This window comes from Eubalaena glacialis, chromosome 11 (assembly GCF_028564815.1).
Source record: "Eubalaena glacialis isolate mEubGla1 chromosome 11, mEubGla1.1.hap2.+ XY, whole genome shotgun sequence".
Classification (NCBI taxonomy): Eukaryota; Metazoa; Chordata; class Mammalia; order Artiodactyla; family Balaenidae; genus Eubalaena; species Eubalaena glacialis.
This window is the reverse complement of record NC_083726.1, coordinates 61787464-61807951: the sequence shown is the minus strand read 5'-3', so window position 1 is coordinate 61807951 and position 20488 is coordinate 61787464. Positions and strand designations below refer to the sequence as shown.

The 20488-nt window shown below is 54.5% G+C and overlaps 3 protein-coding genes and 1 long non-coding RNA gene across 9 annotated transcripts in view; 3 read left to right on the top strand and 1 right to left on the bottom strand.

Moving 5' to 3' along the window:
- The first annotated feature begins 452 nt into the window (after window positions 1–452).
- On the top strand, window positions 453–3638 carry HOXC11 (homeobox C11). Of its 2 annotated transcripts, none has more exons than XM_061204852.1 (2): window positions 453–1183; window positions 2402–3638. In XM_061204852.1, exons 1-2 carry the CDS (start codon window positions 492–494, stop codon window positions 2913–2915), a joined length of 1206 nt encoding a protein of 401 aa, XP_061060835.1. In that variant the 5' UTR covers window positions 453–491; the 3' UTR covers window positions 2916–3638. The 2 variants fall into 2 exon arrangements, with proteins under 2 accessions (XP_061060835.1, XP_061060836.1); XM_061204853.1 differs by having other exon boundaries at window positions 453–1179; window positions 2402–2709.
- Window positions 3639–8717: 5079 nt separating this feature from the next.
- On the bottom strand, window positions 8718–12227 carry LOC133101402 (uncharacterized). Of its 5 annotated transcripts, none has more exons than XR_009702631.1 (4): window positions 12209–12227; window positions 11190–11283; window positions 10594–11079; window positions 8718–9711 (listed from the first exon to the last, which is right to left on the bottom strand). It is a non-coding gene; the product is annotated as an uncharacterized LOC133101402 (long non-coding RNA). The 5 variants fall into 5 exon arrangements; XR_009702632.1 differs by lacking the exon at window positions 12209–12227 and having other exon boundaries at window positions 10594–10758; window positions 10881–11079; window positions 11190–12099; XR_009702629.1 differs by lacking the exon at window positions 12209–12227 and adding an exon at window positions 11965–12099 and having other exon boundaries at window positions 11190–11409.
- A 184-nt stretch (window positions 12228–12411) lies between these two features.
- On the top strand, window positions 12412–17551 carry HOXC10 (homeobox C10). Its single transcript, XM_061206154.1, has 2 exons — window positions 12412–13252; window positions 16419–17551. Exons 1-2 carry the CDS (start codon window positions 12502–12504, stop codon window positions 16694–16696), a joined length of 1029 nt encoding a protein of 342 aa, XP_061062137.1. The 5' UTR covers window positions 12412–12501; the 3' UTR covers window positions 16697–17551.
- Window positions 17552–17613: 62 nt separating this feature from the next.
- HOXC4 (homeobox C4) overlaps window positions 17614–20488 on the top strand; it is a 64945-nt gene continuing 62070 nt past the window's right edge. Inside the window, exon 1 of the mRNA XM_061206158.1 lies at window positions 17614–18086. The gene's annotated coding sequence lies outside the window, so the exon portion shown is untranslated. The remainder of the gene's footprint in view (window positions 18087–20488) is intronic.

Sequence of the window (20488 nt, the reverse complement as noted above, 5' to 3'; positions counted from 1 at the left end):
GGCTGATCACGGGGAGGAGGCAAGACCCCCCCCCCATACGTGAGAACCCTCCTCCTTCTCCGAATCCTGGGGGGGGGGGAAGAGCAGCAGCTAGAAAAAAATACAATTACCCCCTCCTAGCCCCCGCCCCCGCCCATCCCACCGCCCACCCCACCCCACCCCAACCCTCTCTCTCTCCTCCTTTGCTCGCTCTGTGGAATGGAGAGGAGGGGAGTGTCAAGAGAAAAACGAATACAAATCTGCAATTGATTTTCATAATGTTTCTGCGGTGTTTGCAAACCAATCGCCTGAACGTCCCCATCTTACCTAAGAGAGAACCCCTCCTACGACTGCGAAGTGCTCCGAACTGATATATGACAATATCTACTTTGGATCACGTGCTCGGGGAGAGAGACTAAGACGGATAACGCGTCATCTCGCCTTCCCAAATTTTCCCCCCTCGCTAGATCAGGTCCAAAACCTCCATCTGGAGCCGGCAGGAGAAGAGAACGATGTTTAACTCGGTCAACCTGGGCAACTTCTGCTCGCCGTCGCGCAAGGAGAGGGGCGCTGATTTCGGCGAGCGAGGGAGCTGCGCCTCCAACCTCTATCTGCCCAGTTGCACTTACTACGTGCCCGAGTTCTCCACGGTCTCCTCCTTCCTGCCCCAGGCCCCCTCTCGTCAGATCTCCTATCCCTACCCGGCCCAAGTGCCCCCGGTCCGGGAGGTCTCCTACGGCCTGGAGCCCTCCGGCAAGTGGCACCACCGGAACAGCTATTCCTCTTGCTATGCGGCGGCCGACGAGCTCATGCACCGGGAGTGCCTGCCTCCTTCCACCGTCACCGAGATCCTCATGAAAAACGAAGGCTCCTACGGCGGCCACCACCACCCCAGCGCCCCGCACGCCGCCCCCGCCGGCTTCTACTCCTCAGTCAACAAGAACAGCGTCCTGCCCCAAGCCTTCGACCGTTTCTTCGACAACGCCTACTGCGGTGGCGGCGACGCGTCCGCCGAGCCCCCCTGCCCCGGCAAGGGTGAGGCCAAGGGGGAGCCCGAGGCGCCCCCGGCCTCGGGACTGGCGTCCCGGGCTGAGGCGGGGCCCGAGGCCGAGGCCGATGCCGAGGAGGAAAACACGAATCCCAGCTCGTCCGGTTCAGCCCACTCGGCGGCCAAGGAGCCGGCCAAGGGAGCCGCCCCCAGTAGGTAGCAGCGGCCGGGAAACAGGCGGGCAGGAGGGAGGGAGCCAGAGAGGGAGGGCGGGAGTAGGGGGGAGGCGAGGGGAGCGGGGACGGCCTCGTGTTTTGGGTCAGTCCGATTTTATGTGGAGTTTTATAAGCATTCAAAGGATTTTATTATAACCTACAAAGCCCTCTCTCCCAACGACTCGACTTTTTACGATGGAGAAGGGGTGGGGAGGGAGGGAAAAGGGCTCTTTGGAAAAGCCGGGTGAACCCCCTCCCCGTTATCTCCCTCGGTCTGTGAAATTTTTAAAAGCGCCACCATCGCGGGCTATATTAACTTTGATCGTGAACTTAGAGGAGCATTTAAGGAAGGATGGGGAGCCCGGCTGCCGGGGGGCGGGAGGGAGGGGAGGGGTGGAGGGGGAGAAAGGGGAGGGCAAGGGAAAGACAGGGAGAAACTCAGAGAGGGGGAGTGGTGGGGGAGAGAGGCAATGGAGCAGAACCTGAGACCGGGGAGGCCAGCCAGGGCCGCTCTGCTTCTTTCAAAAACTATTTTCCAAATGTTCAAACTGTGTTCGCGTGTCCCTGAGCAGAACCCGGAGCAAGCCGGGGGTCAGCGACGACACGGGGTGGGGACGAGGCGGCTCAGGGCTCCACTCTGCTCCAGGCCTGGGGCTCAGCGTTTCTCTGCGGCTCGCGGCTTCTGCGCCGGCCTAGCCTGGCCGCAGGGAAGGCGGGGCCCGCCGGGCGTCCCGGGGCGCCAGGGCCCCCGGAAGCAACTCTCGGGTGTCTTTGGTGCCTGCTCGCTCGCTTCCTCCCCGCCTCCCCACGACTCTCGCCCGGTCTCACTTCTTCGCGCCTGTTCTCCGCGGTTCCCCCAGATTTCTGGGGGAGGGGGGGCGGTGGGTTTTCAGAGTCACTAGGAAGGCAGCGCAGGAAGGGGCAGAGGAGCCCGGCTGAGCAGAAGTCGGGGGGGCGGGTTCCACGGGGACGCACTTGGCCCCGGCTGGCTTCCTTCTCCCCCAGACTCCGCCAGCCCCGGCCCTCGTCCGAGGGGAGGGGGCGCGGGTCCCACGGTGGCCCGGGATGGGGGAAGAGCTCGCCCTGCCAGGGGTCTCGGCACGGCCCAGCGCTGCGCCCGCGGGAGGGCTGCCCGGCGGTGGGGCTGGGGTCGCCCGGGTCTCACGTGTCTCTCTCCCCCTCTCCTCGCACTTGCCCCCTCCCCTCCCCTCCCCTCCAGACGCCCCCCGCACCCGCAAGAAGCGCTGCCCTTATTCGAAATTCCAGATCCGGGAACTGGAGCGAGAGTTTTTCTTCAACGTGTATATCAACAAAGAGAAGCGGCTGCAGCTGTCCCGGATGCTGAACCTGACGGACCGACAAGTGAAAATTTGGTTTCAGAACAGAAGGATGAAAGAAAAAAAACTAAGCAGAGACCGGCTGCAGTATTTCTCGGGAAATCCTCTGCTGTAACCGCAGACCGGGCCCTTTGGGGGGAGGGGGGAAAGGGGGAGATTATTTTATTTTATTTTTATTTTTTATTTTCTAACTCGCCTTCTTTCCGCGGGTGGAAAACTGGACTGTGGCCAGGGCTGGCCCCCACTGCCGTTGCCCGCACTTCTTTCCGGAACCTCCTTCACCTTGGTCTGACTCAGTGTGGGACAGGGACCGGGCCTGGAAAGGGGGGTGAAGGAAAGTGTCTGATCCACGGCGAGTGGACACCGTTGGCGCCGAGGCCAAGAATCTTTATTTAAAAGAAAACACACCTCGCGACAATGTCTTGCTGCTCGGATTGGGTGGGGGGAGGGGCGTGAGTAGTGGGCGCCTGAGCCGAACAATCCTTGAACTGAAAGCCTTCCCTTGCCCATGTGAGAAGATCTGCTAGGACACCGTGTCTGGGAGGGGAGACCTCCCGGGCTCCCCGTCCCTACCCCACCACGCCCCACTGCTGGGGGGCAGCTAAATGTGATCCCGCCTTGCTGTGAAATTTCTGTTCCTTTGACCTGGTGTTAGGTGTGCAAAGTCGTGTCCTACCTCTGTCTGTGCCCAGGCCCTGCCCAAGCCTAGTTGTTCTCCCCCTTGAACGTGTAGAGCCCTCCTTCGAAATTTCTTAACTGGTGCGTTGAGGTTTCCTAACCTTTTTCCAAGCTGTGCCCCACTCCGCAAATTTATAGCTATAGTCTATGCATTTGTTACCTTCTTTTTTTTAAAAAAAAAGATCGGGGTGGAAGAGGCAGTAGGGAGATGGGACTGGACGCCTCCCCTATGCTGAGGCCTGAATTTTTGTAAATAAATTTCACAAGCATTTCTTTCTACCCGGAGGGGATATGGGGAGGACTCGCCTGGAATGAGATTTGAATCACCCATCTCCTTGTGCGTGAGTGCGTGTGTACGTGTGCAATCCCCACCCGGCTCCCAGAGGGATTGCTGTGAATTTTTTTTTTTGGTGGCAAATAAAGATATTTCATTCTGTTCAATATTATGATTTTATTTGACCCTTTTATTAGCCCCTCTCCTCTTAAAACCCTCAATGCTCCCAAGGCGGAGGAGGTGGAAGCAGGCAGGCAGAGCCCAGCAGAGGAGGACAGGCGTGTGAAGGTGAGGTAGGCTGGAGCTGGCGGGCCTGCACCCGTCTCTCCACAGGCAGGGGCAAGAGTGTGGCGGTAGCTTCCTCCTGCTCTCAAGTTGAGGACTTTCCACTGCGACTCCTAAAGCTCTCATTTCTCACGTGCAGCTCGAGCTGCGTCCAAACGCCCAGCAACGCTTTCCATTTAAGCACACGTTTGTTGTGGAGTTAATTGTAACCATCATCGAATTTAAATTTATAGGAATTTTCTTGGCTCCACCGCCCTCCCACCAGATGTCTCCGTCTGTGGCAGTTAAATGTGTAGGGCTGAGGGTAGGGCTTTCGTTTTTTCTTTTCTTCTTTTTCCCTCTATGAGAAGACTGTATTGGAATTTTTATATACAGTTTTGAGGGAGGGAAGGGAGAGGGGGAGAAACCAGCCCCCTCCCTTTCCTCACCGCGCCAGCCCCTGAGGGTGGAAGGGTAGGGCTGGGCCCCTTCCCCTCAAGCACAAATGGCCAGGCTCCTCCAGACACAACAAGACCCTAGGCTGGGGCCACCCTGATGTTTATACATAGGTCTCCCAGCGTAGAAAGCCCCAGAGATTTGTTTTGTAAGAGGTTGGCTTGGGGTGGGGCGCTGGGGAAGGAGGTGACCCATGAGGATGGTCACCACACCCATATATATATTTGGTGCATGTTTCTTCTGCATAAAGATAACCATAGTCCTTTCAGCGCATTCGTTGAGGGCACTCTGGTGGTCTCTGTTCCAAATTCGTTATTTGGGGGCAGAGGTTTAGGACCAATTCTCTCATCTTTCCCTTTTCTTTGGAACTGCTCTTCTGTAATTCGAAGAAAATGTTTTCGTCAATATAATTCTGTTGAGTGAAAGAAAAAAGCACCATGACTATGGACTATTGCATCTAGGTTCCGTCGTTTTTGATGACAGGGGTATCTGAATCTCCAATTTGTAAATGTAGGTCTTTAGACAAAATTTGCAAACTGGGGTGTATATACAATCCCACAATTGCCTCATGTGCCCACACACAAATATTTGTCGGATGCCTATGGGTGCACATGAAAAGGAATATTAATGTGTACGCTTTTGCCTATAGTATGGGGTAAAACTGACCACATGCACATCTAGGGCTTGTGTCCTCTGAGGTGTGTAACCACTGTCAGTGTGTAGTGAGTGTCAGAAGGAATGCAGCTGAGGATCATCTGTGTGTGTGTGTGCATGCACATTTGCATGCGTGTGCACTTGTGCACGAGAGATATCTCTAAGTATGATGTTTATCCACGAGTCATAACAAGGGATATTGGCCTGCCAGCCGTGTTTCCAATAAAATAGGATGGAGATAACTATATAGAATGAACCTGTTTATAAAGCAAAATACTGATCTCTAAATGGCTCTTGATTTTGGAGAAAAATATTTAAAATCCAAAGCTACCACTTTCCCTGCAATGTGCAGCCCAGAAAAGATCCCCAGCTCTAGAAGGGATTTCTGAAGGAAGGCGGGGTGTCATGGTGAAAGAAAAACAAAAGCTTTCTATGATCCAAGGCCAGGAAGCTGCCAGTCCTCGGTGACCTTCTAAAAATTAGAAAAAAGAGGTCTCTGTCCCCCCAACAAACCCACCTTCGGGCCCCCAGGATGTCCGACCCCCCTTGGCGGTAAGGGGCACTCTGGGCTCAACCTCTTCGGGTAATCCCCTCCAGCCGTGGAGCTGCCCGGGAACAAAAGAGCCTCGTCTAGACGCCGCCATAAAGTGCCCCCACCCCACCCCGCGCCTCTAAACCCAGTTTCATTTCGCCCTTAACGACCCAATCTGGCCTGTGTTAGAAAGCGCTTCCGCCCTAAATAGTAAACAAATCTGCAGTGGACAGTCTTGGCTCCCCCAACACACCCCATACCCCTACTCCATTACCCCCTTGCCCGCAACCTCCTTCCCCCCCTCTTCTCCTCCAGCCTTTCTCAGCTCCCAGTCCCCCAATCCCCCCCCCACCAGTAAATAAACCCGAGGCCGAGTTCAAAGTTTCCCGGAGCTAAGGAGGAATGTTGGTTGTAAAAATCCAAGTTTATAGCGCACGTGGGAGTTTACAAGGGTATTAAGTGGTGTGGGCTGAGAGAGCACTCTGGGCCCCTCCCCCTCCCACTATGGGCTTTGGGGGTGCAGGGGGAACCTGGGGGACTTGAAAGGAGAAGTGGGTTTGGTGTTTCTTTGTTACGCAGACCCCCAGGTTGCTGGGGGATGGCGATGCGAGGGCGCCTTGGAAGACGGTTCACAGAGCCCAGCCAAGCGCCTCTGGAGAGAAAGCCTGCAGGTTCTAGGTGTCCCAGATGGGGAAGATGGGGAGCTCTGCTTTAGGCAAGCAAGAAAGTTACAGACTAGGTGTCTGAAAGGTGAATGGAGTTGTGGATACCTGGAGCCGTTTCTCAATCAGAGGAGGAGAAACTACCTGGGGAATAATTTCTCGAGTGGATTGAAGGCAGAGAGGGTTTTTCTCACCAGGACAAAGAACTTTGAACTTCAAGGGAGTCAAGGGCGCCACCCCTTCCCTCTCCCCGCCCCTCTCCGGAATCTGTAGGGCAATTCGTTTCTGGGCCAATATTCCCTCAAGGGGGCAGCCCCTGGGGTTTCCTGTTGCCCCAAGGCTGGATAATGCTGTTTGTTGAACCCTCCCAGCTCAGAGCCCGCCAGAACTGTGTGCACGCGACTGCACTCTTTATTATTCATATAAACCTTTGGAAAAGGCAACGCCCGGGAAGTTTTTATAACTTTGTTTGGCATAAAAGTTTTACAAGATTCTCCTCTCTTTTTAAAAAACTTAAAGTTTTGGTCTCGCCATGGAACGAAGTCTCAGGGTCTCTGGGAGGTTGGGGAGAGAGAGGTTCTGGGGTCCTGGTGGGAGGGGGGTGTCTGGAGCTGTATCTCTAACTAAGGCAAAACAAGGCTTAAAGGTTGGGATTAATCCTTCCTGAGGCCCACCTTGGATCCAGCTTTGGGGGCTGCTAGGAAAGTCTCAGCCACTCTGCTGTTGAGACACACCCTTACAGAATCCCAAAGTTCGGATAATGTCAATTAGACCAGGTCTTCCCCATCACATCCTCTTGTTCTCCTGTAGGCATCTCTTTCTCTCTCTCTCTCTCTCTCTCTCTCTCTCACACACACACACACACACACACACACACACAGCCCTGCACACACCCTCAACCCACTGCACAAAGTGGAGACCCATAACCTTGACTCAGACCGTTAAGTTTGGGAGAGTCTCTGCACACACAGCCCTGCAACCCTGCCTCCTGCAAAGTCCACAAAAGGTTTGATGAAAGACAGAATTCAAAACGACAAGAAATGCCTGCCCAGAGGTTGCAGTGATTCTAGGACCGACCGAGAGAGAAGGAAGGCCAGCGGGCTGCAGTCCAGAAGCTCAAAGAACAAAGGTGCCTGTATAGGGACGTGGCCTTGGACTGCTAAGCCTGTGAGTGACCCCTTGGATCTGCCCCTCACCTGGGACTGACAGAACCCCACTCCTTCATTTCCCCTAGCTCCAGCCTTGGGGTATCAAGTGGGCTCAAACAGGGACTATTTTAATGTTCATCTCTGGAAGTCAGGACAAAGATGGAGCAACTTCTCCAAAGACAGGCCTGGTGGATGAGGCTTCTTCGGGGTGATGGACTTGAGGATACCTAAGCCCTGGAGCTGGGCACTTCAGGGAGCCAGCAGAGTTGGTCAGGATGTGCCCCAGCGCCTGCTTTTCCTTCCCTCTAATAGTGACTGCTGAGGCCTGGCCGCCAGCGGCTGACAGCCCTACACTTCGCCTTGTGAGGAGCCGAGTTAAGGCTGAAGGCGGGCGAAGGTCAACTCCAAGCTTGAGCAGTGGGGCTGGGAAGGGTTGCTACTAAGCCTGGTGCTCTCCCCCTCACGGTGCCCAGCGCAACAGAGAAAAACAAGAAGAGCTAGGGGAGAAAGTCAAGGGGAAGGAAAGCATTTAGGAGGAAAGAAAAGAGTAAAGAATAAATTGTATAACAAAGAAAGAAAGAAGGAAGAGAGAACTAAGGAAGACAAGAAAGAGAAAGAATCAGAGAAAGAGAGGGAAACAAATGAATTGCAGAGAAAAAGAGAAAGAAGCAAATAAAGAGAAAGGAGGAAGATGGAAAAAGAAAGAAAGAGGGTTAAAAAGATGGAAAACAAAGATCTTCGAAAAGGAAGTTAGCCGGTAAGGGAGGAGTGGGATTTTCTCCGAAGTAAGCCGGCAGACCACAGCCCTGACTCCGGCTGGAAACACGACCCACTAGGCAACTTGGGCGCAAACCATAAAGTGGGGAGCAAGGCTTCCCCCCTCCCGCTCGCCAAAAACATCATCCCATCTGTGCTCCTCCCAAAGCTTCTACTGGATGTGTTTGCTGTCTGGTTTCAATTCAGGAGGCAAAGTTAAATAACTGGTTGGCTTCGGCAGGGCAAGAAAGCAGTTGTGCTGGCTATCAGACTTCGGGATGCGGGGATCGTAGGGAGTACATTTTTTGGGTAAAAGTGAATATTTTTGGCTGTGTACATACAATCAAGCTCCAAGTCAATTACGTGTCTAGGCGGTAACCTCCATAGCATCTGGGTGCAAACGTGTACAACGTCCAGATGTGAGAGCGACTCTGATGGCCAGGCTGCCGCCAGGGTGGCACTGAGATCTGGAGTAGACCAGAGGCCCCTCCAAGCGTCCTCAGCCTCCCACTTTCCTCTTGTACCTGTTTGAAAATCCGTTTGGGGGGCTTCGGTGCATTCTGTCTTTTGCCTGGGATTTTTCTGCTCCCAATTCAGCCGGAGCAGAGCCCGGTGTTAGTGAAGAAAAAGAAAGCAAATCTTTCCTTCAAGTTTTGAGAAGAGAATGATTTATTTGGGCCTCCAAGACAAGAGGGAAAAACCCTGCAATTTTAACCACTGGTGTGATTTTGTTTTCCATTTCACTTGAGATTTCAACACACACACACACACACACACACTGTAAAATTATTTTATTTTATTATTTTATCCCAAAGGGAAAGACACTCTTTCTTCTTTTCACCTCACCTTTGGAACTTCCTAGATGACGTCCTTAGCCTTGTGGGGAAGCTCCACTAATTTTCCTTGGAGAAATCAGGGTGCTTTGAGGGCTAGAGCCTGGAAAGCAGCCGAGGTTCCTTTCTGTTCATCGAGCACTAGATGCTCCTTCTTCTGTTTTCACATGGGGACCCCTAGCGCCCCAGTCCTCAGCCTGCCATCTGGAACCCGCTGACCACCCTGAAGTCTGCGAGGAGCACCCTCCACCTCTCCCTTGGTCACAGTCCCACTGGCGGCAGGAGGCCCAGCTGCTCATCCCTGCTGCACTTCCAGGGTCTAGGTACCGGGAAGAAGGGCACAGGGGGCCAGAGCTCTCGGGGTGGGGGGGGGTTGGTCAAAAGGTAGGTGCAGCCTGAGCCCGCTCTGGCCTGAAGCCCCTGGATTTTCACATCCCCCAAGTTGAGGCAAGAAGAGGGAGCCTCGGAGTCAGGCATAGATGCAGCACTCCCGGAAAGTTGGGGAAATGGCTTAACAGGGTGATTTTAGCAACATAGAGTTCTTCTGGACCCCAATCCAGTTCCCTTGGGGTGCAGGCCTGAGGGTCTTGGCCCGGTGGGGCTTGGCCGGTAGGCGCCCAGCAGTGGTGGCAGGCGGCAAGTGGGATGGCCGTGGCAGCCTGAATGCCTTTGAACACCAGGCCCGGACAATAGGACGGAAACAGCCTTTGCTCGTGGCCTCGGGAAAGACGGAGCCCAAGGGGGCAGGGCTGGGACCCACACCTGACTGTACTTTCCCAGACCCGCACAAATGCTCCCCTCTCCCCGTCCTCACCCTCACGTCTTCCTTCCTTTCGTCTCCACTGGTGCAGAATCCCAAGTCTGCAAAAACCCAACAAGTTATTCAAGTCGGCGTCTTCGGGTTCTTGTTTAACAGCTCCGGGTTTGCGTTTATCCTGCGTAATTAAAGGCAAACATTTGTCTCACCGGGGGTCCCACTTAGACTGATGAATTTGATTTCTTTTTTCATTAATGGGCCATGTTTATCATACTTCTAATTATTTCAACTTTAAACACTATTCGTTCTTGTGAGGAGATGGGAGTGGAGGTGCGAGGCTCCTTCTCCCAGGGGGATTATTTCCATTAATAATAGCAAGGATTCTGAAAGCAACTCCATCCCCACCCAGGGCTGAGGTAAGGAGTGAGTTTGGGATGGGGGTCCGGCTGGTAGGGGAGACAGGTCTCAAAGCCGAGTGACTCTGCTTCCCTCCCGCTGGTTCCCCAGGTTAAGCTGTGGGGCTTGATGTTTTTGAGAGGTTATCTGGAGTTTGTCTCCTTCACTCTGCCGCCTCCCTCACCCCCTCCCAGGCTGGGCTCAGACCCTTCCCCTTCGAGGCTCTTGGAAACCTTCCACAGCCCCAGCCGATCCCAGCCTGGCCTGGGCAGAGAGGCTCAGGGAGTGCTGTCCCGGCCCCCAGCTACTAACACCGAGAGAAAGACGAGGAAAAGCTGAGGTGGTCAAGCGGCACCTGGGTCTGGGGGAGAGGGCCCAGCAGACCCCAAGATAGGGGGCAAGGGCAGGAGACTGGGATGCCAAACTCCAGGGACAGGGACACCAGGCAGGAAAATAAAGGAGATGTGAAAGCGGGGGGGAGGGAACCCCCCCAAAGCCATATAATTCTCAATTGCTTTGGTCTTTAATTTCATCGCCCCATAAATGAGGAAATATCAGTTCCCATACTAAATTTTTATCCTCGGCTGATAAATATGACGGGGAATTTTCGTTGGGTCCTCGTAAAAGCGAACAGTTTCGATCAAACTGGCGGGGAAAGACTTACGCAGATAATACAAACAGAGTGGCCATAAAGTCTGCGCGTTTCCCGCGGGGTGGGACAAATGGCTCCCTGGATTGACTGCCACCGGGGCCGTCCCAAGTCTCATCTGGGGCCTAAACAGGCTAACCTTGCCGGGGCCAACCCCTTTTGCCGAGCCCATGGCGACCTCTGTAAATGAAAACACGAAAGCATTTCAAATCTCCCCTGGCTGGCCCTGCCAGCAAGTCACACATTACACATTTTCTTCCAGTTTTCCCGGGGTTCGGGGACCCCTGCGCCTTGTCTCTCACTCTCTGGATGACAGATTTCGGCGGATTTCTTTCCGAAGTCGTCTTCTAGCAGCCGCGGGCTTGGGCCTCCCTAGAAGCGATCCAGCCTCCTCACTCCTCCGCGCCAGGGCGTCTGGAGCTCTGGTCTTTTCCTGGCCAGGCTCCAGCCCTTCGGAAAGTCGAAACCCATGGCTCGGTCCAGGGGAAAATGTAGGGCGACCTGAAAGACAAGTTATACTCCAGATTCCGTTTCCTGAGGAAAGGGTGGAGAGTTTAGTTCGCTTTGTGAGAAAGGAGATGAAGAAACGGAAAGAACTATTTGAAACATACCTTGTCCCTTATTTCTCGCTTCCCTTTATTAAAAAAATAACCACAAAAATAGACTGGTCCGTCTTCTCTCAAAAACGCCCCCAGCTCATTCGCTCTGTTAAAGGACACTTCTCTGGGTCGGATTTTGTCGCGTCCGTTGCCCTGGTTTCCCGGTTGATACGTGACTCCCCCAAACCGCCTGAGGCCCCGCGGGTTCCCTCTTTCTCTCTGGGAATGCTCCCTGTTTTCGTGGGGGCAAGGTCAACTGGAAAGCGAGGGCCGCCAGGGCCTGGAGCAAAGCAGCCGAACCGGCTCCAAGGCCAAAGCCTTCCTGCCCCTGAGTTGATAACCCAGGAGCCACCCACCCAGCCAGGTCCAGGCCGCGCACCCTGGTCGGGGAGCCGGTGCCTTTGGTTGCCGGCTTCCTCCTCCCGCGACCCCTAAATCCCCTCGGAATCCCCCTCTCCCAAGCAGCCCTGAAGTCATCTTGACCTCCTCCCTGGCCTGCCCCAGACACTGGAGATTCCCCGTCAATCCCCACGGGGAACTTGCAACTCAACCAACTTCCGTGACGGGAGGTCCCGAGCTGAGCTCCCAGCCCCAAGGGCCGAGCGCGACGAAGGAGGACGCAGGAGAGGAGAAACTTTAGTTCCGTTTGGGATTCCTTAACTTTTTCTCTCCCTTTCTCGGCCCGCAGGATCCCTCCCCCAAACCTCACCCCACTCCCATCCCAGGAGAAGAAGTGGGGGCGGGGGCCAAGGCAAGGAAAAGAGGAGGTGAGGAGGGGAAGAAGTACCTGAATCGTGTCTTGACCTTTTAGTTTGAATGTGACTGTTTTGAGCCCCGAGTTGCCTCGCTCTCTCATTCTGTCCCGCATTTTCCCCCTCTCCTTTCCCCTCTCCCCAAGAGTTACAGGCTGCTTCCCGGGTAAACAAACCCCATTCTCCCTAGAACCCCTTCATCCCCCTCCATCCCACTCCTGCCCCAGTCGCCCCGGGGGCCCTTCCTTTGTTCGCGGGGAAGGGCTCCGGCGCCCCTACCTCGAGGCGGCTGCTAGGTGGCGCTGTTACTCCACGCTGCGCGCTCCGCCTGCAGACAACTTGACCCCGCTGACGTCACGGCCGTCTGAATCATCAAGGCCATTTTCAAATCCCATTGGTCTAGCCGTCACATGGTGAGGGCCGAATGCGCGGATAATTATGGAGCTGATATTTCCCCCCCTCCCCTTCTTTTCCCTCCCGCCCCTCCAACCGCCCCCCCTCCCGGATGGGGAAAAAAAAGATGTCAGCTCCTCCGCAGTAGTATTGCTCCTTAAAAACCCCTCTCTCTGAAAATGACATGCCCTCGCAATGTAACTCCGAACTCGTACGCGGAGCCCTTGGTTGCGCCGGGCGGAGGAGAGCGCTATAGCCGGAGCGCAGGCATGTATATGCAATCCGGGAGTGACTTCAACTGCGGGGTGATGAGGGGCTGCGGGCTCGCGCCCTCGCTCTCCAAGAGGGACGAGGGCAGCAGCCCCAACCTCGCCCTCAACACCTACCCGTCCTACCTCTCGCAGCTGGACTCCTGGGGCGACCCCAAAGCCGCCTACCGCCTGGAACAACCTGTTGGCAGGCCTCTATCCTCCTGCTCCTACCCACCTAGTGTCAAGGAGGAGAATGTCTGCTGCATGTACAGCGCAGAGAAGCGGGCGAAAAGTGGCCCCGAGGCAGCTCTCTACTCCCACCCCCTGCAGGAGTCTTGCCTCGGGGAGCACGAGGTGCCGGTGCCCAGCTACTACCGCGCCAGCCCGAGCTACTCCGCGCTGGACAAGCCGCCCCACTGTGCCGGGGCCAACGACTTCGAAGCCCCTTTCGAGCAGCGGGCCAGTCTCAACCCGCGCGCCGAACATCTGGAGTCTCCCCAGCTCCGGGGTAAAGTGAGTTTCCCTGAGACCCCCAAGTCCGACAGCCAGACCCCCAGCCCCAATGAGATCAAGACCGAGCAGAGCCTGGCGGGCCCAAAAGGCAGCCCCTTGGAGAGTGAAAAGGATCGGGCCAAAACCGCCGACTCCAGCCCAGACACCTCGGATAACGAAGCGAAAGGTAAGGCCGCCTGGGCCGTGGCCCGGGTGGGACGCTCGGGCACTTGGTCTTCGTGGCCGGGGCGGGGGCAGGGAGAGGGTTGGGCCGAGGAGGCCCTGGACGGTCTTGGGAATGCGACCCCGGCTTGAGACTCGTGCCTGCTGAGCGCCAAGCTGGTGGCGCCTCATTTGGCTAGGGAAGGTAAGCGGCGAAGTGTAGGTGCCGGCCGGCAGCGGCCGTGGGCGCCGAGACCGGGGTGGTGCGCACGGCGGGCAGCCTGCAGCGTCTTGTGTTGCCCAGGGCGGGGGACCGATCCCGGGCGCGTGCTGGCTTTGGTTTGCTTGCTCTGCGTTGGTGTCCTGGGAGGCTGATGCCCCCCTCCCCACCCCTCCACCCCCACCCCCGCTCAGGTCAGAAGCATGCAAAAAGCTTAAAATGGCGATCTTGGGCCAGGGACTAGGAAAGGCTTGGGAGAAGGGGCATTTCGCTTTACTGCATTTTCCCAGTTGAAAATTGTTTCCTGCGAGGCGCGATTTGTTGTTTGTGGGTCTGATTTGTGCGTGTGGCTTGGGCTCCTGCGGTTTTTGGCTCGGCCGGGGGCCTCTGGCAGCCGCGCTGGGGCCGGAAGAGGTGGAGGTGAAGGGCTGCCCGCCACGTCCCTCCCTCCCCCAGACGCCCAGGCTGTGTATGGCGTTGGAACAGGGCATTTGGAATGTTGTAAGTTTTTTGTCTCCCCTTTGAAAATTTTTTTCCTTTTTTTTTTTATAGTTACGTTAAAAAAATTTTTCCCCGTTGGTTTCCAAAAGCAGCTTACAAATGAGTGGTTGGGAAATTTCTGTGTGCATGGTAAGCGGTTTTCTCCTGAAAGGGAGTGAGGCTTTAGTTGGATTTTATTGTAATTTTGGTGGCGAGGGAAAGCCTAGCCAGAGTTCAAGCTCGGGGTTCAAGATTCATTTCTGCTGCAGGTACTGGGGGCCTTCAGGACCATTCTCTGACACCTGGAGAAAATGTGGAGGAAACGGGAGCAGTGGAGGGAGGCTGAGGGGACTTTCCCTGAAAAGTTGGAGCAAAAAGCATCAGAAAAGGCCCAACTGGCGGGGCGGGGGGTGGGGGAGTGCGGGCAGGGGATAAACCTGCTCCCCACAGCACTGGCTACTGGAGGCTGTGTGTAAGAAGGGCTCTTTGGGTGCAGAGGCAGATGAAACAGTGAAAACTGAGCAGACTGGGGGCGGCCTGGGTCCTATGGTGCTTTGTATATGGATGCGGTCCACACGTATGCCCGGAGGCAACCTGTGTCACACTCACACACACTCACGCATGCCCTCTCATACATGCACACACACTCTTTTGGTGGGTGAGGGCAGACCCTCGCCCTCTTGGGTCTCCTCTGCAAATCAAAGGTGGCCTTGGCAAATCAGCCCATGGAAACCCTAGCCAGAAGGTGGGCACGGGTGTGTTCATGAGGGGGAGGGGGAGAGAGGCACGCATACCCAGGAAGCCTTGGTGGTGGCACGTGTGCAGCACAAAAGTTTAATTTTATACCATCTCCCCACACCCTGAGCCTGGTTGGGGTGCAGATTTAGGGTAGGAAAAGCTGCGTTCTAGCCCCACCAAAAGAAAAGTCAAGGTTAACAAGCCTACCTCCTAGCTCAAACTGCCCCTATTCCGATAGGCTCCCCTTTCTCTCCTGCCATCCCCATACCATCTAAACCCTCCCACCCCAACTAATCCCTCTGACTCTGCCTGCTCCCTTCTTGCCTGCCCCCTTAATTTTGGTGCCTCCACCAGGCCAGAGGCAAGAGGGCTTTGGGCCAGACTCCCCATTTGTAATTTCTCCCCTTCCCCCAGACCCCGACAACCCCAATAAAAAATAAATGGCACAGAGTTAGATGTGGAGAGCCTTTAAACAATTTGGCAGGAGGCTGCAGGTGCAGAGGTGGGAACAGAATTAAGGACATTCAAGTGTTTTAAACTGCAGCCTCAAGTTTGCATTTTCTGATGCCTCCTGGTTCCCCTAGGACCCCCACCCCACTCCCCATCAAGCTAAGATCCAGGAACCTGGCAGTTTCATTTGGCATAGAAGGGGAGATAGAGCACAGAGCCATCAGCAGAGTCCTTTGCTGGGTGCCCCTCTCGGGTCTCTGGACTCTGGGTTTTTCCCTAGAAAAGATGGCCAAGGTCTCTTCTGCTGCTTGAGGAGCAAGGCTGGTTCATTTCAGCAAGAATTTGTGCCGGGGGGAGAAGCTGTAGATAAGGGAAAGGGAAATACACACCACACTTATAGCATCTCCTGATATAAATAGACACATGTGTACATATCCCTGTGTGTGTGTACATATGTGTAGGAGTGTGTATCTCTGCAGAAATACACATGAACATGCACGCATACATATCTACATAGACTAGGCAGGAGATTTCCAGGAGGCTGCATTTCCTCAGGATCTCTCTCTCCCTTGACCTTAGGTCTCTGGCCAGGGCAGTTGTCTGAGGACTCCTCAGCGTGCACCAGAGCTGTTGCCCCTGACCTCTGCTGCCTGCACAAGCTCCCTGCCTCAGTTACTCCTGGGGGAAATGGCCGGGATAGGAAAAGCTGGCAATGGGAGATCCAATGGGGTAGAGTCGCTCTGTGACACTTCAGGTGGGAGCCAGGGCTGGGGATCTGGTGCAGAGACGGCTGCAATGGCCTCTGGCTGCAGAGTCTGGGGCGACATCCCTCCACTGCGTTGAAAGGGGTCAAAGCTCTCTGGAAATTGCTCTGGGCAGCGAGGTGGCCTCTGCCACCTGGTCTGAGGCCTGGAAAACACTTTTCCTTCTGGTTGGATTTTTACAGAGCTGGAAAGGAACAGAGAGGAGGCGGGGTCTGGTGTGGCTTAGAGTGCACACCAGGGTCAGCAAGCCGAGGGAGAGCAGGAGTACTCAGAACATGCTAGGTCAAGGTGGATTGGGTGATTAAATTTAATAGACGCGTTGGAGGCAAATACTTTCTGTCTTTCTCCCCTGTAAGTCTAGACCCCAAAGAAATTCTAAGAGCCTTGAGGCCAAGAGGACCCCACCAGCCAGGCCTGTGGGGCGAGAACAGCTCCCCTGTGCTCCCTCAGCTGCCCCCACTGCAAGCTGGCCAAGGCTGCAGTGCTGCGAGGGTTGCCTCTTCGAGGGATACTTATGTAAATAATGTTATTTTTAACAGAGGAGATAAAGGCAGAAAACACCACAGGAAATTGGCTGACAGCAAAGAGCGGAAGGAAGAAGAGGTGTCCCTATACTAAACACCAGACGCTGGAATTGGAGAAAGAATTTCTGTTCAATATGTATTTGACACGAGAGCGCCGCCTGGAGATTAGCAAGACCATTAACCTTACAGACAGACAAGTCAAAATCTGGTTTCAAAATCGCAGAATGAAACTCAAGAAAATGAACCGAGAGAATCGAATCCGGGAACTGACCTCCAATTTTAATTTCACCTGAGCGAGGGGCCTCCCCTCCCACTCCCCCTCTTCCCCCCCTTCCTTCCTTTCCCCGCCCCTCCTCCCTTTGTGCCTGGTGGTATATATTTTTTTTCCTCCCTGAGTATAAATGCAACATGCCTGCAAAAAAGGCAAAGACCTCAGACACTCCTTTCAAGGGACCCATGGTTCGTGCTGCGAAGATGTGTCCACCTAAAGCATGAGAAATGGGGTGCTGGGTTGTGGGGTGTGGTGTGCCTGCATAGACGAGGGTGGGAGTGTGGCTGGTGTGTGTGTCAACCCCTCACTCACCCACGCACTCACACATAGCACCCCGTTCTCCAGGCAAAGTTAAGGTCGAATCCACCCAATTATGGGGAAAAAAAGATCAACCAGAGAAGGTCTGTAATCTCGAAGAGCACAGTCAGAATCGCTCCTTCCTTGCTGCATTTCCTCCTTAGAATAATAGACGTTTTGGAAAGTTCGGCTAGTGTTTGTGTGTTTGTCGTAGCGTCCAGCGCCTGCACCAAACCCTCTCTGTGTCTTCACCTCCCAATCGCTCTGAGAATCTGCTTGAAGTCTCGTATTTGTACTGCTTTCTGCTTTTCTCCCATTCTCCCAGCACCCCTACATCCCCCATGCACTGCCATCTCAGAAATTCCATCCAGAGGAGCAAAAAAAATTTTTTTTAATTTAAAATAGAACATAGTGAAGCAAAGACAGAGTGCCCCTCCCCCAAATATCGCCCTGTCCCTGTCTGGGAGTTGTGTTATTTAAAGATATTCTGTATGTTGTATCTTTTGCATGTAGCTTCCTTAATGGAGAAAAAAATCCTAATAAATTTCCAGAATCATAATCCTCAAATGGGTAGTTTTTTGTTTTTAGCGTTTTTTTTAGCGACACCCTCCCCCCAAAGAGGCTGAGTGTGTGGATGTGTGTTTTGTGTTTGAGTCATCTCCTAGAGCCTTTCTAGAACGTCTCTTGGCGGGTTTAATGTAAGTGAGAGACCATAACGTTGATTTAAATATTATCCAGGTGACCACAATAAGTCAAGGTCATAAAACAGTAATGTCAGGACGGTCTTGGTGCGCGCGAGAGGTGGATTTTATGATCTGCAAATATAATGTGGTGCTGCAGTAAAAGATGCATTTAAAGGTGACTGGAGGAGGGAAAGAGGCAGAGAGCAAACTGCAATCTTGAGAAGCAGACAGATCTGATTGCCTGGGGTGCTGGGCCAGGCGCACCCCACCGCTGCTCGGGGGAACCCCAAGAGCCCCCCACCTATCCAAGGAAAGGAATAAACTTAACCGCCGGAGGGGGACAAGGAGCTCAGCCACCCCCCCTCGACAGCAACAGCAGAAGCACGGGCAGCGGCAAGAGGAGGAGGAGGAGGACGACGAGGCAGCGACAAGGTAAGAGAAGCGGTTTCTTATTCTTCTCTTGGCGGTGGCGTGGGGACTAGCGGCGTCCCCAGGTGCCCAGCGCACAGTGGGCAGAGCAGGGTGGAAGGTGTTTCGCGCATCCACGCTTGCTGAGAGCCCAGGCTTGCCTTGTGGCGGCTCGCAGTGGAAGGCAGTGGCCGTGAGCTCCCCGTCCCCAGCCCGTTGCCGTGGGGTTCGGCGGTCAAAGGGGTAAATTGGTGGTTTTTGGCTTCTTTCTTTACTCGGTCACTTAGGGTCGCCTTGAGTTCGACACATGGGTCTAGATGTCTCTCATTCTGGTCGTCTGCTGGGGGAAGCAGAGGGAGGATGGACTAGAGAGTGTTGGAGCTTGAAGCTTAGGTTTTCCTGCTTTCTGCTGGTTTGGACGTGAGCCTCAGCCAGGCTCTCGGTCCCCATTCTGCCTGGCCGTGGGGCTTTGCCAGTCAAGTGGCCTGATTGGAAGAGGCTCTGAAGTGGTTCAGCCACACATAGACGAAGGGAAGCCAGAGCCCAGCTGAGACACGGAGAAGATCAGAGGGAATCTAGGAGGAGAGCACAGGAGAGCCAGAAGGGCAAGACAGGGGACCCAGCTGGAGAGTGGAAGGACACTCCAGCTTCCCCCAGGGCCAGGGCCAGAGGCAGGGGGGTAGCTCCACTGCGGTGCTGGGGGCGGGGCGGGGGTTTGGCAGCTGGAGGTCCCATTTCACCAGTCTCTCTGAGCGATTTGTTTAGACTAGCAGCTGATGAGGCAGTCAGATCCCCTACCCACCCAGCCACCCAAAGTCTACTCTCTAGTCCTTAGGGAGGTTGTGAGGGCGGAAAGGGGGACGGGGCTGAATTTCTTCCTTCCCCAACCCCCTTCCCTTCTCCTCCTGATAGATGCAAAGCTGAATCTCCCGCCCTGTTCGCTCAGCTGATCTGTGGCTTAGGTAGTTTCATGTTGTTGGGATTGAGTTTTGAACTCGGCAACAAGAAACTGCCTGAGTTACATCAGTCGGTTATCGTCGAGGGCCCCCAACCCACCTATCCCGCTCCTACCCTCCCCAGTGGGACTGCTCCCAGCCCCCCTCCTAGATAGGGCAAAGTGGGTACAGACTGAGGCAGGCTAGCTGTGAGTGGGGCTACACCACAAGTCTGGAGAACCCTGCTTTATCCTGTCCATTCCTCAGCCTGTCCCCATCCCCGTGATTGAGGGAGAGGAGTTTTTCCTGCAGCTATTGTTTCCTGGGCCCACCTGATGGAGACAGACAAAGAAGGTCTAACCAATTCCAAGGAAATTCAGGAATTTGAGTAAGAGGTGGCCTGGTGGGCCAGCTCAGTTGGGTAGCAGGGTGGGGCAGGATGATTAGGAGAGAGAAGACCACAGAAAGAGAAAGGAGTCTCTGGAAGGGTTAGCTTCTCCTACCTTCCACCTCCAAGGAAAAAAATCTGCCTCCAGTCGGCTGGGGCTGGAGCTTCTCCTTAGAAAAGTGGGGTGCGTGGAGTCCTAAGAGTTGGGGAACTCTGAGCACCAGCTCAGCCACCTCGCCTTCCCCTTCTATATCTCCATCGCCAGGAGACGGGCATATTTAGGGTGTTAGTAGGCTGGAGGAGAGCCATACAGTCCAAGTAGAAACCCCCCACACCTACCCTACTGGGAAACATCAGGGCAAGAATCTGGCTCTGGTCTCTTTTTAGCTGTCTGTTGCCTGTAGGCCTTGGTGTGTTGTGTCTGTGCCTGTCAGGCAGCTGCTTGTCTTTGCGCTGTGTGGAAATGTCTGGGTGAAAGGAGGCTACCAGCGCCCACCATTACCATATTGCTGGGGAAGTTGTTGGCTGATGCCAGGGGGAGGAGGGGAGGGTCTGGGTTAGGGAGAATCCAAGCAATGTGCAACTTTGCAAAGCTTCTTCCCCTCCTTGGCCCCTCTGGTTGCTCAATTCTGATCCTGGTTACTAGAGAGAGGGCTCTCCAGCGAGGTTTCTCTGCCTGCAGAGAAAACTGAGGAGGCCCAGGGAGAATGGGGAGATACACCCCCGTTCTCAGAGAGACTGGGGAAGAGAAAGCCAGGTTCTTGGTTCTCTTACTTTGGAATTATTATGATTATTAAAACATTATAAACTTTCAGACAAGGGAACAAAATCACGTCCCCGGAACACAATATGTACATGGAGTTCTGTATTCACGCAGTTGTCTGCTGGGGGCTTATATGTAACCTTGGATGAGTGTGGTTCTCTGTTTCTATATCTCTGTCTCCTCCAGGCTCTCTCAGATCCCCTGTATATATTTTTGTGCACACTCGTGTATTTTTCTCTCTCTCCTGTACGAAGAGACCCCATGGAGACTAGAGGAGAAAATGGGAATAGGGCCTTCCTTCTCCCCAGCTGAAATTGTCAGTCTGCCTTTCTGTCTGTCC